The following is a 23547-nucleotide window of genomic DNA, read 5'->3' as shown; positions in this document are numbered from 1 at the left end:
GGAAGAGAGAATGTCTGGGGTGCGTGGGGGTCCTTGATTACGCTGGCTGCTTTTCCCCGAGGCAGCGGGAAGTGTAGGCGGAGTCAATGGATGGGAGGCTGGTTTGCGTGATGGATTGGGCTACATTCACGACTCTTTGTAGTCCCTTGCGGTCTTGGGCAGAGCAGGAGCCTAGACCAAGCTGCGATACAACCAGAGAGAATGCTTTCTACGGTGCATCTGTAAAAGTTGGCGAGAGTCGTAGCTGACATGCCAAATTTCCTTAGTCTCCTGAGAAAGTAGAGGCGTTGGTGGGGCTTTCTTAACTATAGTGTCGGCGTGGGGGGGACCAGGACAGGTTGTTGGTGATCTGGACACCTAAAAACGTGAAGCTCTCGACCCTTTCTACTTCATCCCCGTTGATGTAGACAGGGGCATGTTCTCCTTTACGCTTCCTGAAGTCGATGACAATCTCCTTAGTTTTGTTGACATTGAGGGAGAGATTATTGTTGCCGCACCAGTTCACCAGATTCTCTATCTCATTCCTGTACTCCGTCTCATCATTGTTTGAGATCCGACCCACTACGGTGGTGTCATCAGCAAACTTGAAAATCGAGTTGGAGGGGAATTTGGCCGCACAGTCAGAGGTGTATAAGGAGTACAGTAAGGGGCTGAGAACACAGCCTTGTGGGGCACCGGTGTTGAGGATGATCGTGGAGGAGGTGTTGTTGCCTATCCTTACTGATTGTGGTCTGTGAGTTAGGAAGTCTAGGATCCAGTCGCAGAGGGAGGAGCTGAGACCCAGGCCACGGAGTTTGGAGATGGGTTTCGTAGGAATAATGATTTGATTTTTGATTTGATTTATTATTGTCCCATGTATCGGGATACAGTGAAAAGTATTGTTTCTTGCGCGCTATACAGACAAAGCATACCGTTCATAGAGAAGGAAAGGAGAGGGTGCAGAATGTAGTGTTACAGTCACAGCTAGGGTGTAGAGAAAGATCAGCTTAGTGCGAGGTAGGTCCATTCAAAAGTCTGACAGCAGCAGGGAAGAAGCTGTTCTTGAGTCGGTCGGTACGTGACCTCAGACTTTTGTATCTTTTCCCCGACGGAAGAAGGTGGAAGAGAGAATGTCCGGGGTGCGTGGGGGTCCTTGATTATGCTGGCTGCTTTTCCCGAGGCAGCGGGAAGTGTAGACAGAGTCAATGGATGGGAGGCTGGTTTGCGTGATGGGACTGGGCTACATTCATGACCTTTTGTAGTTCCTTGCGGTCTTGGGCAGAGCAGGAGCCCAGACCAAGCTGTGATACAACCAGAAAGACTGCTTTCTATGGTGCCTCTGTAAAAGTTGGTGAGAGTTGTAGCGGACTGTTGTCGCGTTGGGGCCCCCCCTCACTGACCTTTGTTCCTTTCTCTTTTCTCGACAGATTTGTACCTTGTAAATACTGTTATTTGTATATAGTGTAAATGATGACATCGGTGGGCACCAGTCGAACCCGGGGTAACTGGGATCAGACACAGACACAGAGCCAGACACAGCAGAAGCAGCGACCACAGGTAGGCACTCTGGATCATGGTTCCCTCCAGCCTGGCCCCGCCGCATGCCCTTCCCGCGCGGGCCTGGACTACGTGTACCCGTCGCCGTGTCGCGGAGACGCCTTTTACTTCCTCCGCCCTTTGCCGGCTGATTGTCCTCACTCCCCCCCACCCCTGCCCACGCACCCACCGGGGACGCTTTCCGTTCCGAGACACGGCGAGTGACTAAATGCGCCATTTTTTGAAAAATTAATTGACTCCTGGCTCCTTTGTGTATCAACGAGTGTTTGTTTATCTCTTCCCCCCCCCTCTCTTCCCCCCCCCTCTCTTCCCCCCCCCTCTCTTCCCCCCCCTCTCTTCCCCCCCCCTCTCTTCCCCCCTCCTCTCTTCCCCCCTCCTCTCTTCCCCCCTCCTCTCTTCCCCCCTCCTCTCTTCCCCCCCCCTCTCTTCCCCCCCCTCTCTTCCCCCCCCCTCTCTTCCCCCCCCCTCTCTTCCCCCCCCCTCTCTTCCCCCCCCCTCTCTTCCCCCCCCCTCTCTTCCCCCCCCCTCTCTTCCCCCCCCCTCTCTTCCCCCCCCCTCTCTTCCCCCCCCCTCTCTTCCCCCCCCCTCTCTTCCCCCCCCCTCTCTTCCCCCCCCCTCTCTTCCCCCCCCCTCTCTTCCCCCCCCCTCTCTTCCCCCCCCCTCTCTTCCCCCCCCCTCTCTTCCCCCCCCCCTCTCTTCCCCCCCCCTCTCTTCCCCCCCCCTCTCTTCCCCCCCCCCTCTCTTCCCCCCCCCCTCTCTTCCCCCCCCTCTCTTCCCCCCCCCTCTTCCCCCCCCCTCTCTTCCTCCCCCCTCTCTTCCTCCCCCCTCTCTTCCCCCCCCCTCTCTTCCCCCCCCTCTCTTCCCCCCCCCTCTCTTCCCCCCCCCTCTCTTCCCCCCCCTCTCTTTCCCCCCCCTCTCTTTCCCCCCCCTCTCTTTCCCCCCCCTCTCTTTCCCCCCCCTCTCTTCCCCCCCCCTCTCTTCCCCCCCCCTCTCTTGCCCCCCCCCTCTCTTGCCCCCCCCTCTCTTGCCCCCCCCTCTCTTGCCCCCCCCCTCTCTGTCCCCCCCCTCTCTGTCCCCCCCCCTCTCTTTCCCCCCCCTCTCTTTCCCCCCCCTCTCTTTCCCCCCCCTCTCTTTCCCCCCCCTCTCTTTCCCCCCCCTCTCTTCCCCCCCCCTCTCTTGCCCCCCCCCTCTCTGTCCCCCCCCCCCTCTCTGTCCCCCCCCCCCTCTCTGTTCCCCCCCCCCCTCTCTGTCCCCCCCCCCCTCTCTGTCCCCCCCCCCCTCTCTGTCCCCCCCCCCCCCTCTCTGTCCCCCCCCCCCCCCCCTCTCTGTCCACCCCTCTCACTCTGGCATCTCCTCCTGAAGGCTACCGCAGAGCAGATACGAATCGCACAGATGATTTCAGATCACAATGATGCTGACTTCGAAGCCAAAGTGAAGCAGGTCAGTGCTGTGGGGGATGGGGAGGGGGTGCGGAGCCTGGGGGTGGGGAGGGGGAAACCACTTGTCCACCCTGTGCTGAGTGTCGGAAGCCCACCCCCGGGGGTGCTACGTGGATCAAGACGGGTCGGGCCTCCCCCGCCACGTATCGTAGTGGGCGGGGGATTAGATTTATTATTGTCACATGTATCGGGATACAGTGAAAAGTATTGTTTCTCGCGCGCTATACAGACAAAGCATACCGTTCATAGAGAAGGAAAGGGGAGGGTGCAGAATGTAGTGTTACAGTCATAGCTAGGGTGTAGAGAAAGATCAACTTAATGCGAGGTAGGTCCATTCAAAAGTCTGACAGCAGCAGGGAAGAAGCTGTTCTTGAGTCGGTCGGTACGTGACCTCAGACTTTTGTATCTTTTTCCCGATGGAAGAAGGTGGAAGAGAGAATGTCCGGGGTGCGTGGGGGGTCCTTGTTTATGCCGGCTGCTTTTCCCGAGGCAGCGGGAAGTGTGGACAGAGTCAATGGATGGGAGGCTGGTTTGCGTGATGGACTGGGATACATTCACGACCCTTTGTAGTTCCTTGCAGTCTTGGGCAGAGCAGGAGCCAGACCAAGCTGTGATACAACCAGAAAGAATGCTTTCTATGGGGCATCTGTAAAAGTTGGTGAGAGTCGTAGCGGACATGCCAAATTTCCTTCGTCTTCTGAGAAAGTAGAGGCGTTGGTGGAGCTTTCTTAACTATAGTGTCGGTGTGGGGGGGACCAGGACAGGTTGTTGGTGATCTGGACACCTAAAAACCTGAAGCTCTCGACCCTTTCTACTTCGTCCCCGTTGATGTAGACAGGGGCATGTTCTCCTTTACGCTTCCTGAAGTCGATGACAATCTCCTTCGTTTTGTTGACATTGAGGGAGAGATTATTGTTGCCGCACCAGATTCTCTATCTCATTCCTGTTCTCCGTCTCGTCATTGTTTGAGATCCGACCCACTGCGGTGGCAGGGCGGGGGGAGCTGGGCAAAGGCCTGTTCATGTCGGGCGGGGTGTGCTGGGTTTGGGGTGAGCGCCTCCGCAAGGTCCCACCCCGAATGTGCGGTGGCCTTTTTTGACGTGGGATTCGGAACTGGTGGGGGGTTTTCTTATTCCCCCCCCCCCCCCCTCTTCGCTGTGGTCCCTCTCTGAGAGGACACCACCTCAAGGTGCCATCTTGAAAATCGACGAGGGGGGCCGGAGGGAGACCAGGGGTTTTCCGCCCCAGTTAACGCGGAGCGGCTGAGGGATGAGTCGCTTTGAAAGGCGGAGGAAGAGGTTGTCAGGTGATTTAATCGAAGTCTGCGCCAATTGAGGGGCGGCACGGTAGCACAGTGGATTAGCACTGCTGCTTCACAGCTCCAGGGGCCTGAGTTCGATTCCCGGCTCGGGTCACTGTCTGTGTGGAGTTTGCACATTCTCCCCGTGTCTGCGTGGATTTCCTCCGGGTGCTCCGGTTTCCTCCCACAGTCTGAAAGCCGTGCTAGTTTGGGTGGATTGGCCGTGCTAAATTGCCCCTTAGAGTCCAAAGATGTGCGGGTTAGGTTGATTGGCCATGCTAAATTGCCCCTTAGTGTCAGGGGAATTAGCAGGGTAGATGCATGGGATTACGGGAAGAGGGCCTGGGTGGGATTGTGGTCGATGCAGGCTCGATGGGCCGGCTGGCCTCTTTCTGCACCGGAGGGTTTCTATGATTCTGAGATGTGCAGGTTAGGTTGATTGGCCATGCTAAATTGCCCCTAAGTGTCCAAAGATGTGCAGGTTGGGTGGATAGGCCATGCTAAATTGTCCCCTTAGTGTCCAAAGATGTGCAGGTTAGGTGGATTGGCCGTGCTAAATTGCCCCTTAGTGTCCAAAGATGTGTAGGTTGGGTGGATTGGCCATGCTAAATTGCCCCTTAGTGTCCAAAGATGTGTAGGTTGGGTGGATTGGCCATGCTAAATTGTCCCTTAGTGTCCAAAGATGTGTGGGTTAGGTTGATTGGCCATGCTAAATTGCCCCTTAGTGTCCAAAGATGTGTGGGTTAGGGTGATGAGCAGGATAAATACATGGGGTTACGGGTATAGGGCCTGGTTGGGATCTCTGTCGGGGAGTTGGTGCATACTCGATGGGCTGAATGGCTTCCTTCTGCACTGCAGGGATTCTATGAAACATTAATTTGGGGAGCAGTTTTCCGAGGGCAGTGGGACATCCCATTTGTATGCGGCACCTTCCCGCCGGGACCCCAGCTGATCAGGTGGACGTCGAACGAAGCGTCCAGATTATCCCTGGAGTGTCCATCTAGGGCAGCACGGTGACACAGTGGGTTAGCACTGCTGCCTCACAGCGCCGGAGACCCGGGTTCAAATCCCGGCTTGGGTCACTGTCTGTGTGGAGTCTGCACGTTCTCCCCGTGTCTGCGTGGGTTTCCTCCGGGTGGTCCGGTTTCCTCCCACAGTCCAAAGACGCGCTGGTTGGGGTGAATTGGCTGTGCTAAATTCTCCCTCAGTGTAACCCAAACAGGAGTGTGGCGACTAGGGGATTTTCACAGTAACTTCATTGCAAGCCGACTTATGACACAAGTAAATAAAACTTGAAAAAGAAGTTTAAAACTTTAAACTCGAGTCCCGAGGTTGTCACTGAAGTTGACTCCTCTCGCGCACCCTGACCCCGTGCGCGTCTCTCTGTTCTGTCCCCCATCCGCGCACACTTGGGCTCCAAAGGGGACAGATGATTCTTGCGCGCTAACTGATCGATTACGTCTGTCCCGCAGCTGATTGACATCACAGGCAAGAACCAGGATGAATGCATGATCGCTCTGCACGACTGCAATGGGGACGTCAATAGGGCCATCAATGTCCTCTTGGAAGGAAACCCCGACACGGTACTGCTTCTGTATCTCATTCCTGTGGGATTGGGGGGGGAGGGGGATGGCTCGGGAATGTGCATTGCTCTCTCGGGCTCGCTGTCTGAAGTCAGCCGAGACTCGAGGTTTCTCTCCTGCGCACGGGTGAGTGTGAGATATTTCACTGCAGTACGTACGATTCGGACGACCCACTGGGGAGCTTTTACCAGCTTCGATTCCCGCCTCGGGTCACTTTGTGTGGAGTCTGCTCGTTCTCCCTCCCCATGACTGCGTGGCTTTCCTCCGGGTGCTCCGGTTTCCCCCCTCAGTCCAAAGATGTGTGGGTTAGGTGGATTGGCCGTGCTAAATTGCCCCCTTAGCGTCCAAAGATAGTCATAAAGGTTTACAGCATGGAAACAGGCCCTTCGGCCCAACTTGTCCATGCCGCCCCTTTTTTCTAACCCCTAGTCTAATCCCAATTGCCCGCACTTGGCCCATATCCCTCTATACCCATCTTACCCATGTAACTGTCTAAACGCTTTTTAAAAGACAAAATTGTACCCGCCTCTACTACTGCCTCTGGCAGGTTAGCTGGATTGGCCATGCTAAATTGCCCTTTCGTGTCCAAAGATGTGCAGGTTAGGGGGATTGGCCATGCTAAATTGCCCCTTAGTGTCCAAAGATGTGCAGGTTAGGTGGATTGGCCATGCTAAATTGCCCCTTAGTGTCCAAAGATGTGCAGGTTAGCTGGATTGGCCATGCTAAATTGCCCCTTAGTGACCAAAGATGTGCGGGTTAGGGGGATTGGCCATGCTAAATTGCCCCTTAGTATCCAAAGATGTGCAGGTTAGGTGAATTGGCCATGCTAAATTGCCCCTTAGTGTCCACAAATGTGCGGGTTAGGGGGATTGGCCATGCTAAATTGCCCCTTAGTGTCCAAAGATGTGCGGGTTAGGGGGATTGGCCATGCTAAATTGCCCCTTAGTGTCCAAAGATGTGCGGGTTAGGGGGATTGGCCATGCTAAATTGCCCCTTAGTGTCCAAAGATGTGCAGGTTAGGGGGATTGGCCATGCTAAATTGCCCCTTAGTGTCCAAAGATGTGGGGGTTAGGGGGATTGGCCATGCTAAATTGCCCCTTAGTGTCCAAAGATGTGGGGGTTAGGGGGATTGGCCGCGCTAAATTGTTCCGGGGCTGGGACGATTGTTAAACCACACTGTGATTCCAGTGCCTGTTGCCAGATCCCCATGAGGTCCACTGCCTGGTTTTAGGCTATCCCAGAAGGGGGGGAATGATGGCCTGTATCAGCGTCCCAGGGTAACACACTGAGGAGTTGGGGAGCGGGGTGGGGAGACCAGTCCCCCCTCTGCCCAGGGGGGGTGTTGCCCAGGGCTCGGTCTGTCTGAATCCGTCCAGCTCCCTCCCTGAGTTTAGAGGAAGCGTCCCTCCCGAGAGTGTCAGTGGGTTTGTGTGTGAATGAGGGTAAATTTGCCCCCTCTTCCCCCTGCGTGTGTTTGCAGCTCGCCGGGCTGGGCCTCGAGGGGGTTGGGGAATGGATGGAGGGTCCCGCCTGGCCCCGTTCTCACCCGGTGGCTGTCCTCTCCCCTCACGCAGGACTCCTGGGAGATGGTGGGAAAGAAGAAGAGTGTGGCGGGACCGAAGGACGCCGGCCTGGTGGAGGGCAGTGAGGAGAGCAAAGAGATGCGGGACAGAGACCGCGAGTTCAGCCGGAGGCGCATGGGCGGAGGCAGGAGAGGCCGGGGAGCGAGCCGGGGACGGGAGTGTAAGTCTGCCCTCGGCAATCACAGCTTTACACCCAGGCTCCGGCCTGTCGCTGTTCACCCTCCACACGAGAGGCTGCCCATGGAACCTCAACACACACCTCTCCCTCCCTCCCGCCCCTCTCCCTCCTTTCCCACTCCCTCCTTACCCCTGCTCGCCCCCTCCCTCCCTCCTTTCCCCCGCTCGCCCTCCCTCCCTCCTTTCCCCCGCTCTCCCTCCCTCCTTTCCCCCGCTTGCCCTCCCTCCCTCCTTTCCCCCGCTCGCCCTCCCTCCCTCCCTCCCTCCTTCCCTCCTTTCCCCCGCTGGCCCTCCCTCCCTCCTTTCCCCCGCTCGCCCGCCCTCCCTCCCTCCCTCCTTTCCCCTGCTCACCCTCCCTCCCTCCCTCCTTTCCCCCGCTCACCCTCCCTCCCTCCCTCCCTCCCTCCCTCCCTCCCTCCCTCCCTCCCTCCCTCCCTCCCTCCCTCCCTCCCTCCCTCCCTCCTTCCCTCCTTTCCCCCGCTCACCTCAACCGCGTACCATGTTCCCACTGGAAGATTTTCCACTCCACCAGCCTAAACCCTGCGTGATCGGAGGCCACACAGCATCCCTCACTGGCCGTACGGACCTGGAAAAGGAGGCCTCGAATTTATACAGCGCCCCTCGCAATCTCCGGATATCTGCGACCACTTCTCGGTTAAACTCCGTCCTCCCAAAGTGTAGGGCGGAGGCCACCAGAGAGAAGGCAACACACACACGAGCAGGCCATTCGGCCCCCCCTTGAGCTTACTCCCCCATTCAGCAAGATCACGACTGACCAGTTTGTGGGTGTGGGCCCAAGTCAACCTTTCCTCACAAGACAACAACCCCCTCCCCCCCTTTATCCTGGGATTCAGCCCAGTGATCCCTCTCTGAGCTGCTTTCCGTACGATATAAGAGCAGAATTAGGCCATTCGGCCCATCTGCTCCACCATGGCTGATAGGATTATCATCCCCATTTTCCTGCCTTCTCTCATAAGAACATAAGATCCCCTTATTGATCAAGAACCTATCTATCTCCGTCTTAAAGACACTCAATGATCCGGCCTCCTCTGTGGCAATGAATTCCACAGATTCGCCACCCTCTGGCTGAAGAAATTCCTCCTCATCTTGGTTCTAAAGGATCGTCCCTTCACTCCGAGGTTGTGCCCTCCAGTTCTAGTCTCCCCCACTAGTGGAAACATCCTCTCCACGTCCTGGGGAGCCGATGGCCCAGTGGTATTATCGCTAGACTATTAATCCAGAAATTCAGCTAATGTTCTGGGGGACCCGGGTTTGAATCCCGCCACGGCAGATGGTGGAATTTGAATTCAATAAAAAATATCTGTAATTAAGAATCTACTGATGACCCATTGTGGGAAAAACCCATCTGGTTCCCTTTAGGGAAGGAAATCTGCCGTCCTTACCCCGGTCTGGCCTACATGTGACTCCAGAGCCACAGCAATGTGGTTGACTCTCAACTGCCATCCAAGGGCAACCAGGGATGGGCAATAAATGCTGGTCCAGCCGGCGACGCCCGTGTCCCACCAATGAATAAAATAAAACTCTATCCAGGCCTCGCAGCATCCTGTAAGTTTCAATAAGACCTCCCCCTCATCCTTCTAAACTCCAATGAGTACAGACCCAGAATCCTCAACCGTTCCTCATACGACAAGCTCTTCATTCCAGGGATCACTCTTGTGAACCTCCTCTGGACCCTTTCCAAGGCCCGGCACATCCTTCCTTAGATACGGGTCCCAAAACTGCTCCAAATGGGGTCTGACCAGAGCCTTATACAGCCTCAGAAGTACATCCCTGCTCTTGTATTCTAGCCCTCTCGACATGAATGCTCACATTGCATTTGCCTTCCTAACTGCCGACTGAACCTGCACGTTAACCTTAAGAGAATCTTGGACAAGAACTCCCTTGTCTGTACAAGACATTGGTAAGGCCACACTTGGAATACTGTGTACAGTTCTGGTCACCCTATTATAGAAAGGATATTATTAAACTAGAAAGAGTGCAGAAAAGATTTACTAGGATGCTACCGGGACTTGATGGATTGAGTTATAAGGAGAGTTTGGATAGACTGGGACTTTTTTCTCTGGAGCGTAGGAGGCTGAGGGGTGATCTTATAGAGGTCTATAAAATAATGAGGGGCACAGATCAGCTAGATAGTCAATATCTTTTCCCAAAGGTAGGGGAGTCTAAAACTAGAGGGCATAGGTTTAAGGAGAGAGGGGAGACAGTCCAGAGGGGCAGTTTTTTCACACAGAGGGTGGTGAGTGTCTGGAACGAGCTGCCAGAGGCAGTAGTAGAGGCGGGTACAATTTTGTCTTTTAAAAAGTATTTAGATAGTTACATGGGTACGATGGGTATAGAGGGATATGGGCCAAATGTGGGCAATTGGGGCTAGCTTAGGGGTTTAAAAAAAGGGCAGCATGGACAAGTTGGGCCGAAGGGCCTGTTTCCATGCTGTAATCCTCTGTGACTCGGTAATTCCCTTTGTGCTTCTGATTTCGGATCTCTCCTGGAGACCAGAACTGTGCGCTGTGTTCACCTTGCAATCTGCCCTTCAGGTTGCAACAAGACTTCCCCGCTCCCTTTCCCTTGTCTTCAGTAACGTAGGACGCTCCTTTTGTGTAGTTTTTCTGCCCCCCCTGAGTGTGCCATTGGTAAGGTAACCTTTTTTTTTGTCCCCCCCACCCCCCCTCCTCCCTCCACAGTTCGGGGCCAGGAGAATGGATTAGATGGAGCAAAGAGCAGCGGGACCTTTGGCAGGGCCTCCGAGCGGGGCAGGCGGGGCCGGGGCAGAGGCAGAGGTGAGCAGCCAAGGGGTCGCCGCGTGCCTCCCACCCGCTCGGGAACGGGATAGGCCACGTCTTTATCGCCGTCTGCGTCTGTGAGGGCACCTCCGCCGCACTGTGGTTCGGGGAGGTGCCTCGCCACCATCTTGGGCAGGCCTGGCGGGCGGGGGGGGTTGGTGGGGCCTGGCGGGGCGGGGGGTTGGTGGGGCCTGGCGGGGCGGGGGGTTGGTGGGGCCTGGCGGGGCGGGGGGTTGGTGGGGCCTGGCGGGGCGGGGGGTTGGTGGGGCCTGGCGGGCGGGGGGATGGCGGGGGCCTGGCGGGCGGGGGGTTGGCGGGGCCGGGCGGGCGGGGGTTTGGCGGGGCCTGGCGGGCGGGGGGTTGGCGGGGCCTGGCGGGCGGGGGGTTGGCGGGGCCTGGCGGGCGGGGGGTTGGTGGGGCCTGGCGGGCGGGGGGTTGGTGGGGCCTGGCGGGCGGGGGGTTGGTGGGGCCTGGCGGGCGGAGGGTTGGTGGGGCCTGGCGGGCGGGGGGTTGGCGGGGCCTGGCGGGCGGGGGGTTGGCGGGGCCTGGCGGGCGGGGGGTTGGCGGGGCCTGGCGGGCGGGGGGTTGGCGGGGCCTGGCGGGCGGGGGGTTGGCGGGGCCTGGCGGGCGGGGGGTTGGCGGGGCCTGGCGGGCGGGGGGTTGGTGGGGCCTGGCGGGCGGGGGGTTGGTGGGGCCTGGCGGGCGGGGGGTTGGTGGGGCCTGGCGGGCGGGGGGTTGGTGGGGCCTGGCGGGCGGGGGGTTGGTGGGGCCTGGCGGGCGGGGGGTTGGTGGGGCCTGGCGGGCGGGGGGTTGGTGGGGCCTGGCGGGCGGGGGGTTGGTGGGGCCTGGCGGGCGGGGGGTTGGTGGGGCCTGACGGGCGGGGGGTTGGTGGGGCCTGGCGGGCGGGGGGTTGGTGGGGCCTGGTGGGCCGGAGGGGATTACAGAGATGGGGAGGGGGGTGCAGGGGCCGGAGGAGGTTACAGGGATGGGGCGGTAGGGGGGCTGGAGGGGCTTAGATAGGGAGGAGAAACAGGGGGCCGGAGAGGGTTACAGAGATGGGGCTGGGGGTAGGGGGGCCGGAGGGGCTTAGATAGGGAGGGGGGGGCGGGAGGGGGCCGGAGGAGGTTACAGAGAGGGGGAGGGGGGTGCAGGGGCCAGAGGAGGTTACAGGGATGGGGGGTAGGAGGACTCGAGGGGCTTCGATAGGGAGGGAGGGGGGTGTAGGGGCTGGAGGAGCTTACAGAGATAGGGAGGGTGTGTCGGGGCTGGGGGAGGTTACAGAGATAGGGAGGGGGTGTAGGGGTTGGAGGAGGGTTACAGAGGTGGGGAGGGAGTGTAGGGGCTGGAGGAGGTTACAGAGATAGGGAGGGGGAGTAGGGGAGTGGAGGAGGTTACAGAGATAGGGAGGGGGTGTCGGGGGCTGGAGGAGGTTACAGAGATAGGGAGGGGGTATAGGGGCTGGAGGAGGTTACAGAGATAGGGAGGGGGTGTAGGGGCTGGAGGGGGTTACAGAGATAGGGTGGGGGGTGTCGGGGCTGGAGGAGGTTACAGAGATAGGGAGGGGGTGTAGGGGCTGGAGGGGGTTACAGAGATAGGGTGGGGGGTGTAGGGGCTGGAGGAGCTTACAGAGATAGGGAGGGTGTGTCGGGGCTGGGGGAGGTTACAGAGATAGGGAGGGGGTGTAGGGGTTGGAGGAGGGTTACAGAGGTGGGGAGGGAGTGTAGGGGCTGGAGGAGGTTACAGAGATAGGGAGGGGGAGTAGGGGAGTGGAGGAGGTTACAGAGATAGGGAGGGGGTGTCGGGGGCTGGAGGAGGTTACAGAGATAGGGAGGGGGTATAGGGGCTGGAGGAGGTTACAGAGATAGGGAGGGGGTGTAGGGGCTGGAGGGGGTTACAGAGATAGGGTGGGGGGTGTCGGGGCTGGAGGAGGTTACAGAGATAGGGAGGGGGGTGTAGGGGCTGGAGGGGGTTACAGAGATAGGGAGGGGGTGTAGGGGCTGGAGGAGGTTACAGAGATAGGGAGGGGGGTGTAGGGGCTGGAGGAGGTTACAGAGATAGGGAGGGGGTGTAGGGGCTGGAGGGGGTTACAGAGATAGGGAGGGGGTGTAGGGGCTGGAGGGGGTTACAGAGATGGGGAGGGGGTGTAGGGGCTGGAGGAGGTTACAGAGATAGGGAGGGGGGTGTAGGGGCTGGAGGGGGTTACAGAGATAGGGAGGGGGTGTAGGGGCCGGAGGAGGTTACAGAGATAGGGAGGGTGTGTAGGGGCTGGAGGAGGTTACAGAGATAGGGAGGGGGTGTAGGGGCTGGAGGGGGTTACAGAGATAGGGAGGGGGTGTAGGGGCTGGAGGGGGTTATAGGGAGGGGGTGTAGGGGCTGGAGGGGGTTACAGAGATAGGGAGGGGGTGTAGGGCTGGAGGAGGTTACAGAGATAGGGAGGGGGTGTAGGGGCTGGAGGAGGTATTTTACAGACGGGACAGTACTGAGGGGTATATTGGGGAGGCTCTAGTTAAAGATGATGGGCTTGTGAGAGACAGAGATAGGGAGGGGGTGTAGGGGGCTGGAGGAGGTTACAGAGATAGGGAGGGGGTGTAGGGGCTGGAGGAGGTTACAGAGATAGGGAGGGGGTGTAGGGGCTGGAGGGGGTTACAGAGATAGGGAGGGGGTGTAGGGGCTGGAGGGGGTTACAGAGATAGGGAGGGGGGTGTAGGGGCTGGAGGAGGTTACAGAGATGGGGAGGGGGGTGTCGGGGCTGGAGGGGGTTACAGAGATGGGGCGGGTGTCGGGTGAATTGGTGCTGGTGGAAAGGGATCTCGTTGGGGTTACAAAGGGAGAAAGCGGTGCTGTTTGTGAGTTGCCCTCAGTACCTTGTGAGCTGTAACCTGTCCCGGTTGTGCTGTGTGTTTGTGTTCCCGGCAGGTTTGGGCCGGAGAGGTGGGAGGTTCTCCGCCCAGGGAATGGGGTAAGTTTTGTTTTTTTCTCAACCGTCCGAACGTTTGTCATTTAAAAGCCTGACTGCTGTTTCGAGAGGCCCGTTGATCTGCAGGCGCCCCAGCACCTGGGCGGCCCCCTGTCCCCCCCCACTCAGCGTTGGCCCCCTGTCCCCCCCCACTCAGTGTCGCCCCCCTGTCCCCCCCCACTCAGCATCGGCCCCCTGTCCCCCCCCACTCAGCATCGGCCCCCTGTCCCCCCCACTCAGTGTCGCCCCCCTGTCCCCCCCACTCAGCATCGGCCCCCTGTCCCCCCCCACTCAGTGTCGCCCCCCTGTCCCCCCCCACTCAGCATCGGCCCCCTGTCCCCCCCCACTCAGCATCGGCCCCCTGTCCCCCCCCACTCAGCATCGGCCCCCTGTCCCCCCCCACTCAGCGTTGGCCCCCTGTCCCCCCCACTCAGCGTTGGCCCCCTGTCCCCCCCACTCAGTGTCGCCCCCCTGTCCCCCCCCACTCAGCATCGGCCCCCTGTCCCCCCCCACTCAGCATCGGCCCCCTGTCCCCCCCACTCAGTGTCGCCCCCCTGTCCCCCCCACTCAGTGTCGCCCCCCTGTCCCCCCCACTCAGTGTCGCCCCCCTGTCCCCCCCACTCAGTGTCGCCCCCCTGTCCCCCCCACTCAACGTCGGCCCCCTGTCCCCCCCACTCAACGTCGGCCCCCTGTCCCCCCCACTCAGCGTCGCCCCCCTGTCCCCCCCACTCAGCATCGGCCCCCTGTCCCCCCCACTCAGCATCGGCCCCCTGTCCCCCCCACTCAGCATCGGCCCCCTGTCCCCCCCCACTCAGCATCGGCCCCCTGTCCCCCCCACTCAGCATCGGCCCCCTGTCCCCCCCCACTCAGCATCGGCCCCCTGTCCCCCCCCACTCAGCATCGGCCCCCTGTCCCCCCCACTCAGCATCGGCCCCCTGTCCCCCCCCACTCAGCATCGGCCCCTTGTCCCCCCCCACTCAGCATCGGCCCCCTGTCCCCCCCACTCAACGTCGCCCCCCTGTCCCCCCCACTCAGCGTCGCCCCCCTGTCCCCCCACTCAACGTCGCCCCCCTGTCCCCCCCACTCAGTGTCGCCCCCCTGTCCCCCCCACTCAACGTCGCCCCCCTGTCCCCCCCACTCAGTGTCGCCCCCCTGTCCCCCCCACTCAGTGTCGCCCCCCTGTCCCCCCACTCAGTGTCGCCCCCCTGTCCCCCCCACTCAACGTCGCCCCCCTGTCCCCCCCACTCAACGTCGCCCCCCTGTCCCCCCACTCAGTGTCGCCCCCCTGTCCCCCCCACTCAGTGTCGCCCCCCTGTCCCCCCCACTCAGCGTCGCCCCCCTGTCCCCCCCACTCAGTGTCGCCCCCCTGTCCCCCCCACTCAGTGTCGCCCCCCTGTCCCCCCCACTCAGTGTCGCCCCCCTGTCCCCCCCACTCAGTGTCGCCCCCCTGTCCCCCCACTCAGTGTCGCCCCCCTGTCCCCCCACTCAGTGTCGCCCCCCTGTCCCCCCCCACTCAGTGTCGCCCCCCTGTCCCCCCCACTCAGTGTCGCCCCCCTGTCCCCCCACTCAGTGTCGCCCCCCTGTCCCCCCCACTCAGTGTCGCCCCCCTGTCCCCCCCACTCAGTGTCGCCCCCCTGTCCCCCCACTCAGTGTCGCCCCCCTGTCCCCCCACTCAACGTCGCCCCCCTGTCCCCCCCACTCAACGTCGCCCCCCTGTCCCCCCACTCAGTGTCGCCCCCCTGTCCCCCCCACTCAGTGTCGCCCCCTGTCCCCCCCACTCAGTGTCGCCCCCCTGTCCCCCCCACTCAGCGTCGCCCCCCTGTCCCCCCACTCAGTGTCGCCCCCCTGTCCCCCCCACTCAGTGTCGCCCCCCTGTCCCCCCCACTCAGTGTCGCCCCCCTGTCCCCCCCACTCAGCGTCGCCCCCCTGTCCCCCCCACTCAGTGTCGCCCCCCTGTCCCCCCCCACTCAGTGTCGCCCCCCTGTCCCCCCCCACTCAGTGTCGCCCCCCTGTCCCCCCCACTCAGTGTCGCCCCCCTGTCCCCCCCACTCAGTGTCGCCCCCCTGTCCCCCCACTCAGTGTCGCCCCCCTGTCCCCCACTCAGTGTCGCCCCCCTGTCCCCCCCACTCAGTGTCGCCCCCCTGTCCCCCCCACACAGTGTCGCCCCCCTGTCCCCCCCACTCAGTGTCGCCCCCTGTCCCCCCACTCAGTGTCGCCCCCCTGTCCCCCCACTCAGTGTCGCCCCCCTGTCCCCCCCACTCAGTGTCGCCCCCCTGTCCCCCCCACTCAGTGTCGCCCCCCTGTCCCCCCCACTCAGTGTCGCCCCCCTGTCCCCCCCACTCAGTGTCGCCCCCCTGTCCCCCCACTCAGTGTCGCCCCCCTGTCCCCCCACTCAGTGTCGCCCCCCTGTCCCCCCCACTCAGTGTCGCCCCCCTGTCCCCCCCACTCAGTGTCGCCCCCCTGTCCCCCCCACTCAACGTCGCCCCCCTGTCCCCCCCACTCAGCGTCGCCCCCCTGTCCCCCCCACTCAGCGTCGGCCCCCTGTCCCCCCACTCAGCGTCGCCCCCCTGTCCCCCCCACTCAGTGTCGCCCCCCTGTCCCCCCCACTCAGTGTCGCCCCCCTGTCCCCCCCACTCAGTGTCGCCCCCCTGTCCCCCCCACTCAGTGTCGCCCCCCTGTCCCCCCCACTCAGTGTCGCCCCCTGTCCCCCCCACTCAGTGTCGCCCCCTGTCCCCCCCACTCAGTGTCGCCCCCCTGTCCCCCCACTCAGTGTCGCCCCCCTGTCCCCCCCACTCAGTGTCGCCCCCTGTCCCCCCCACTCAGTGTCGCCCCCTGTCCCCCCCACTCAGTGTCGCCCCCCTGTCCCCCCACTCAGTGTCGCCCCCCTGTCCCCCCCACTCAGTGTCGCCCCCTGTCCCCCCCACTCAGTGTCGCCCCCCTGTCCCCCCCACTCAGTGTCGCCCCCCTGTCCCCCCCACTCAGTGTCGCCCCCCTGTCCCCCCCACTCAGTGTCGCCCCCCTGTCCCCCCACTCAGTGTCGCCCCCCCTGTCCCCCCCACTCAGTGTCGCCCCCTGTCCCCCCCACTCAGTGTCGCCCCCCTGTCACCCCCACTCAGCGTCGGCCCCCTGTCCCCCCCACTCAGCGTCGGCCCCCTGTCCCCCCCACTCAACGTCGGCCCCCTGTCCCCCCACTCAACGTCGGCCCCCTGTCCCCCCCACTCAACGTCGGCCCCCTGTCCCCCCACTCAACGTCGGCCCCCTGTCCCCCCCACTCAGCGTCGCCCCCCTGTCCCCCCACCCAGCGTCGCCCCCTGTACCCCCCACTCAACATCGGCCCCCTGTCGCCCCCCCTGTCCCACCCACTCAGTATCGCCCCCCTGTCCCCCCCACTCAACGTCTCATCTCAATCATTGAATCCCCACAGTGCAGGAGAGGCCAGTCGGCCCATCCAGCCTGCACCAGCTCTCCGATAGAGCATCCCAGCCAGGCCCGATCCCCGTAACCCTACACATCAACCCCGCTAATCTCCCCAACCCACACATCTTTGGACACAAGGGACAATTTAGCATGGCCAATCCACCCAACCTGCACATCTTTGGACACTAAGGGACAGTTTCGCATGGCCGATCCAGTGTTACCTGTGGCTTTGGGAGCTTGGTGGGTGGGCGGGGGGAGGGAGGGGGGAACGCAATTCCTGAGACTCTTGTGTTAGGTATCTCCCTCCGTGTTGCAGGACGTTCAATCCGGCAGACTACACGGATCCGGCCGCCTCGGAAGAGTACTACGGAAGCGCCAACCCAACCTGGAACAGCACGGGCAGCTTTGAACCGGACGACGGGACCAGTAAGCGGCTCGGGACGGGCGCGCGGCTCGGTGGAACGGTTGGGGGGGGGGGGCGGGGAGAGTAGGGTGGCAGTCACAAACTGGGTGGGCATTTACCCCCTACCCAGAGCTCCGTCACCCCAAACATGGACCGAACCTGTCTGGGAGTGCCCACCCCCAGTTCGCCTTCCTTTGTATTTAAAAACCCCCCCCCCCCCCCCCCCCCCCCCCCCCCCCCCCGTCCCGTCCCATTGGCCTAGAGAGTAAACCGCCCCCTCCGTTCTGCTCGTTGCTCGTGGAGGAGGCCATTCAGCCCCCTCCATTGTGCCTGCTAGCTCCAGAAAGGTTATCCCATTAGCACCCCCCCCCCCCTCCCATTCTCTAGCTCATTGGTCAGTTTTTATCCCCCCTCTCTGCTTTTGAGAATCGTTGACCAATCCTCTGGCACCGTCGGGCCTTTGACCTCTGACCTGTGCCAAAAGAGCCACTTCCCTTCCTTCCCGCAAAGGGGTGGGTGTAAGAAGGTGGGCAACCTCGCAAAGTTTAAGAAGCATTTAGATTACCACTGAAAGGCCGTTCTCCAAGCCTGTAGAGGAAGGTGCCGGGACGTGGGATGGAATGGAGAGGTGCTTGGTTGGCCGGCGCAGGCACCATGGGCCGAAGGGCCTTTTTCTATGCTGGAAAAGCCCACTCCTGCCCTGGTGCTGAAGGAATAGGTCGTGCAGGGATAGGGGTATCCTCACGTCCCTCCCTCTGGGGGGAGGGGGGGCTGCTATCCTCCTGTCCTCCAGTCCCTCCAAGGGCAAGAGTTCCCTCCGAGGGTGGGGGCAGTATCCTTGGGGAGGGGGGGGGCAGTATCCTGGGGGGGGGGGGGGGTCTCTGAGGTGGGGGGCGCAGTATCCTTGGGGGAGTCTCTGAGGGGGGGCAGTATATCCTTGGGGAGTCTCTGGGGGGGTGTCTCTGAGGGGGGGGCAATATATCCTTGGGGAGTCTCTGAGGGGGGTGCAGTATATCCTTGGGGAGTCTCTGAGGGGGGGGCAGTATATCCTTGGGGGAGTCTCTGAGGGGGGGCAGTATATCCTTGGGGGAGTCTCTGAGGGGGGGCAGTATATCCTTGGGGGAGTCTCTCGGGGGGGGGGGGGGGGTATATCCCTTGGGGGAATCTCTGAGGGGGGGGCAGTATATCCTTGGGGGAGTCTCTGAGGGGGGGGCAGTATATCCTTGGGGGAGTCTCTGAGGGGGGGGGTCTCTGAGGGGGGGGCAGTATATCCTTGGGGGAGTCTCTGAGGGTGGGCAGTATATCCTTGGGGGAGTCTCTGAGGGGGGGGGGGCAGTATCCTTGGGGGTGGGGGGGCGGTCTCTGAGGGGGGCGCAGTATCCTTGGGGGAGTCTCTGAGTGGGGGGGCAGTATCCTCGGGAGTCCCTCTGAGGCTGGGGGCATTATCCTTGGGGGTTTTCCCGAGAGTCGGGGAGGGAGGGGAGAACTTGGCTGCCGCTGTGTCCCACCTCCGCCAGAGTCATGGCGACACTGGGGTTCAGGGTTGGGGGTGAAGGATTCATTGGCGCAGGTTAATGTGGGGTTTCGCGGTCAAGTCCCTGGGTCGAGCGGTTGAAAGTTGGCCGTCGGCGGTGGACAGGATGGCGTAAAGCGGCTGAGAGACGGACCGGCCTTGCCTGCCACTCAACAAGAGAGAGCCACTGAGCCGTTCCTGCCGTCGGGACAGCCCAGAGGGTGTCTCCACTCCCGCTCCGCCCTGCTAGGCCTCAGGCCCACCGGCCGGCCAACCCCAACTCTCCCTCCGGCTGCGTCGACCACGGGGGCTGAGATTCTTTCCATTTCTTTGAAACAAAGGAACGAGGCTCGATCGGGCCGACCGGTGCACCAGAACCGTGACTTCTTCCTCTGCCTCGCCACTCGCGTCGGTAAAAACCGGGTGGGTGTGTTTTTAAAAAAAATCTTCCCTGCCGTGTTTTTAACCGGTGAAGATAGGCCATGACACTCCCAGCAGGCTTTGGTGCGGCCATCTCCGGTGAAGATAGGTAGCGACATTTCCGGCAGGCTTTGGTACAACTATCTCCGGCAAAGATAGGCTGTGACACTCCCAGCATGCTTTGGTGCGGCCATCCCCGGTAAAGATAGGTAGCGACACTCCCAGCAGGCTTTGGTGCGGCCATCTCCGGTGAAGATAGGTAGCGACATTTCCGGCAGGCTTTGGTACAACTATCTCCGGCAAAGATAGGCTGTGACACTCCCAGCATGCTTTGGTGCGGCCATCCCCGGTAAAGATAGGTAGCAACACTCCCAGCAGGCTTTGGTGCGGTCATCCCCGGTAAAGATAGGTAGCAACACTCCCAGCAGGCTTTGGTGCGGCCATCCCCGGTAAAGATAGGTAGCGACACTCCCAGCAGGCTTTGGTACAACTATCTCCGGCAAAGAACAATACAGCACAGGAACAGGCCCTTCGGCCCTCCAAGCCCGTCCCGCTCCCTGGTCCAAACTAGACCATTCTTTTGTATCCCTCCATTCCCACTCCGTTCATGTGGCTATCTAGATAAGTCTTAAACGTTCCCAGCGTGTCCGCCTCCACCACCTTGCCCGGCAGCGCATTCCAGGCCCCCACCACCCTCTGTGTAAAATATGTCCTTCTGATATCTGTGTTAAACCTCCCCCACTTCACCTTGAACCTATGACCCCTCGTGAACGTCACCACCGACCTGGGAAAAGCTTCCCACCGTTCACCCTATCTATGCCTTTCATAATTTTATACACCTCTATTAAGTCTCCCCTCATCCTCCGTCTTTCCAGGGAGAACAACCCCAGTTTACCCAATCTCTTCTCATAACTAAGCCCCCCCCATACCAGGCAACATCCTGATAAACCACCTCTCTAGATCGGTAGCGACACTCCCAGCATGCTTTGGTGCGGCCATCCCCGGTAAAGATAGGTAGCGACAAGCGCCACTCCCAGCATGCTTTGGTGCGGCCATCCCCGGTAAAGATAGGTAGCGACACTCCCAGCATGCTTTGGTGCGGCCATCCCCAGTGACGATAGGTAGCGACACTCCCAGCATGCTTTGGTGCGGCCATCCCCGGTGACGATAGGTAGCGACACTCCCAGCATGCTTTGGTGCGGCCATCCCCGGTGACGATAGGTAGCGACACTCCCAGCATGCTTTGGTGCGGCCATCCCCGGTGACGATAGGTAGCGACACTCCCAGCATGCTTTGGTGCGGCCATCCCCGGTGACTATAGGTAGCGACACTCCCAGCATGCTTTGGTGCGGCCATCCCCGGTGACGATAGGTAGCGACACTCCCAGCATGCTTTGGTGCGGCCATCCCCGGTGACGATAGGTAGCGACACTCCCAGCATGCTTTGGTGCGGCCATCCCGGTGACTATAGGTAGCGACACTCCCAGCATGCTTTGGTGCGGCCATCCCCGGTGACGATAGGTAGCGACACTCCCAGCATGCTTTGGTGCGGCCATCCCCGGTGACGATAGGTAGCGACACTCCCAGCATGCTTTGGTGCGGCCATCCCCCGGTGACTATAGGTAGCGACACTCCCAGCATGCTTTGGTGCGGGCCACCTCCATTCTAGACTGGCACCTCGGCCACGGCAAGAGAGCTTGCCTTTTTCCCCCTCCCCCTCCCCTCCCCACAGAGGCAACGACCGGGTTTGGCGATGGGCGGGGGGGGGGGGGGAGATATACGTGTCGTGTGACTGTTTCCCCCACCACGCTCTCGCTCGTTGGCGTATGGCTGAGGTCGACTTCGTCAAGGGGCGGTCGGAGAGTGGTGGGGGAGGGTGGGGCGGGGGGGGGGGTGAGTGGGTAAGAACCAAAACTAACCCTGAGTTACATCGATTGTCTCTTTCTTCCTTGTTTTTTGTTTTGTTTTTTGTTCCCTTTTTACTTTCCAGGGCTTCACTTCACTGGGGGCGAAAGGGCAAATAGCTCTCCAAAGTTTGAAACTGTGCCGGGTATGCTTTGACCCTTTGAACCCACCGCGGATGCCTTTTAATGCGTCCCACCCTCTTGCTTTCAATTTTTGCTTTGTCCTAACGCCCTTTTGCCTTTCGTCTTAAACTTTGAAAAGCTTTGACAGCTGTGCAAGGTGGGGGGGGGCGCGGTTGAGGGCGGGGGGGGGGGGTGAAGAACCTTTCCTTTTCTTTACGCAATCAGCAAACTTACCCTCAAAAAGTTGACGTCCCGGCTCTCGGTGGTCAGTCCCGACTGGAGTGGGGGGGGGGCCCCGCTCGAGTGGAGGCCATCGGGGGTTGTTAAGGGTTAACCCAGGTACACTCAATGCCGCCCCCCAAAGCCCCTCACCCACCCCCTGAAGGGTTAATACTACCGCTTGCTAGTGTGCCTCGGAATGGTCCCTCAAGGTTTCTGGTCTGTTGCATTGGACTTCTTTGGGCTAATGGGGTTGTGTGCGCGCGTGCGTTTGTGTTCTGGGAGGTCACGATACGATCGGGAAGGGGGTCTCCTGTGGGGTCTCGCTGCCCCCTCCTCCCCCCCTCCCGATAGTGTCGCACCTCTCTCTCTCTCTCTCTCTCTCTCTCGATTGCTTGCTCTCTCACTTCCTCCCCTTGCCTGTTTTAACACAATATATACAAGACAGGTACGTTCGAACGGTCAGCCTTGTGCTTGGGGAGGGGCTGTAGGCAAGGGCGGGGACGGAGAGAGGGGAGTGGGCAGGGGATGCCTTCATCCGCTGGTGGTGAATTTTGTGTCTGGAGTCGCAAGGGGCGGGCACGGTTGGCACCACTGGGTTAGCGCCACTGCCTCACGGCGACAGGGACCCAAGTTCGATTTCGGCCTCGGGTGAGTGTCTGTCTGTGCGGAGTCTGCACGTTCTCCCCGTGTCTGCGTGGGTTTCCTCTACAGTCCAAAAGACTTGCTGGTTCGGTGGATTGGCCATGCTAAATTGCCCCTTAGTGTCCAAAGATGTGCAGGTTAGGTGGATTGGCCATGCTAAATTGCCCCTTAGTGTCCAAAGATGTGCAGGTTAGGTGGATTGGCCATGCTAAATTGCCCCTTAGTGTCCAAAGATGTGCAGGTTAGGTGGATTGGCCATGCTAAATTGCCCCTTAGTGTCCAAAGATGTGCGGGTTAGGGGGATTGGCCGTGCTAAATTGCCCCTTAGTGTCCAAAGATGTGCGGGTTGGGTGGATTGGCCATGCTAAATTGCCCCTTAGTGTCCAAAGATGTGTAGGTTAGGTGGATTGGCCATGCTAAATTGTCGGGGGTGGGGTGGGGGTAAATCTCAGGGGGGTCGGTGATTTTGCAAAGGGGGGGTGGGTCCTGATTTCGAGAGGGCAAGAACGCAACATCCTAAAACGATATCTTTCTCGGGCGGGACTTGGATCGATCGCTGAAGGGGCGATTATGTGCATTATGTGCAGGGTCGGGGGTTGCGGGGAGATGGGGGTAACCGACCGGGTAGCTCCCAGGGGGTGGGGGGGGGGGGGGGGGGAGCAGGTCGGATTCTAACAGCGTGTAGGTGCTGGGAAGGCTCACGCGACCAGAGGGGTAGTGACTTGCTCCAGACACGCATCTGACCCGTTTCCCCCCACGGGGAGGGGAGGAACCCAGGTTGTTTTTCCCCCCTCCTCCCCCCTCCCTCCTCAGCCTGCTAGCGGGGAGGAGCAATGCCCCATAGCGATTGAGTATGGCTCATCCATTCCCCTCCTCTCCACCCCCCCCCCCCCCCCCCCCCACCACCACCACCACCACCACCACCACCACCGGCTCTCTCGGGCCTGACACACAGAAGGCCCCCGTCTTGTACATATTCTCGAGTCGACACTCGATTGCAACTTCCGTGCTGGTTTGTAGAGACTGCGTCAAGGCTTGCATTCACCCCTGCTTGCTCACTCTCTCGCTCTCTCCCTCCTTCCTTCCCGCACCCCCGTTTCTTAGTGTGTACTTAATACAGTTACTGGCAGGCGTCTCCCGATTCCCCATCGCTTCCCGCCCCCAGATTTTAACTCCTTCCCTCTCCTGGCTGCCGCCATCGTGAAAGCGACAGTTTGATTAAATCCCTGGCCACCCTCGCGAGGTCCGAGATCCCGGTTTCCTCCTTTTGGGTAATGCCTTACAAAGCTCTTCCCCCCCACCCCCCCCCCCCCTGCCCACTTCACCCTCTGCGGCACCCACTAACGGCTCCATCCCGCCTCTGATCCGGAGACTCTCCTGACCCTCCCCTGCGTCGTCGCCCCGCGTAGGAGGGGGTTTAGTTTTTGGGGAGGGTGCTTTGTTGTTTTTCGACCCGGCCGCACCTCTGTGTCGCTCTGAACCCTGGCCGGATGGCTGCCTGGTAAAGGCCCCAAGCTTTCTATGGCGCA

At 60.8% G+C, this 23547-nt stretch overlaps 1 protein-coding gene across 2 annotated transcripts; it reads left to right on the top strand.

The window, feature by feature from the left end:
- Positions 1 to 1404: 1404 nt before the first annotated feature.
- Positions 1405 to 21203, top strand: LOC144490576 (ubiquitin-associated protein 2-like). 2 transcript variants are annotated; one of them, XM_078208289.1, is made up of 8 exons: positions 1405 to 1536; positions 2899 to 2976; positions 5748 to 5858; positions 7433 to 7601; positions 10321 to 10416; positions 13336 to 13378; positions 17109 to 17218; positions 21118 to 21203. In XM_078208289.1, the coding sequence occupies exons 1-8, from the start codon at positions 1447 to 1449 to the stop codon at positions 21186 to 21188; spliced, it is 768 nt and encodes a 255-aa protein (XP_078064415.1). In that variant the 5' UTR covers positions 1405 to 1446; the 3' UTR covers positions 21189 to 21203. The 2 variants fall into 2 exon arrangements, with proteins under 2 accessions (XP_078064415.1, XP_078064414.1); XM_078208288.1 differs by having other exon boundaries at positions 17088 to 17218.
- Positions 21204 to 23547: the final 2344 nt, after the last annotated feature.

The sequence above is a fragment of the Mustelus asterias genome, unplaced genomic scaffold (assembly GCF_964213995.1).
Source record: "Mustelus asterias unplaced genomic scaffold, sMusAst1.hap1.1 HAP1_SCAFFOLD_3450, whole genome shotgun sequence".
In the NCBI taxonomy this organism is placed as follows: domain Eukaryota; kingdom Metazoa; phylum Chordata; class Chondrichthyes; order Carcharhiniformes; family Triakidae; genus Mustelus; species Mustelus asterias.
This window is presented reverse-complemented; position numbering and strand designations above follow the sequence as displayed.

Bases quoted from the DNA above. Each gene is read 5' to 3' on its own strand.
- LOC144490576 (XM_078208288.1), top strand. From the start codon at position 1,447: ATGATGACATCGGTGGGCACCAGTCGAACCCGGGGTAACTGGGATCAG. The intron at 5,859-7,432 runs GTACTGCTTCTG...CCCCTCACGCAG, and splicing joins TGGAAGGAAACCCCGACACG to GACTCCTGGGAGATGGTGGG. The intron at 10,417-13,335 runs GTGAGCAGCCAA...TGTTCCCGGCAG, and splicing joins GGGCCGGGGCAGAGGCAGAG to GTTTGGGCCGGAGAGGTGGG.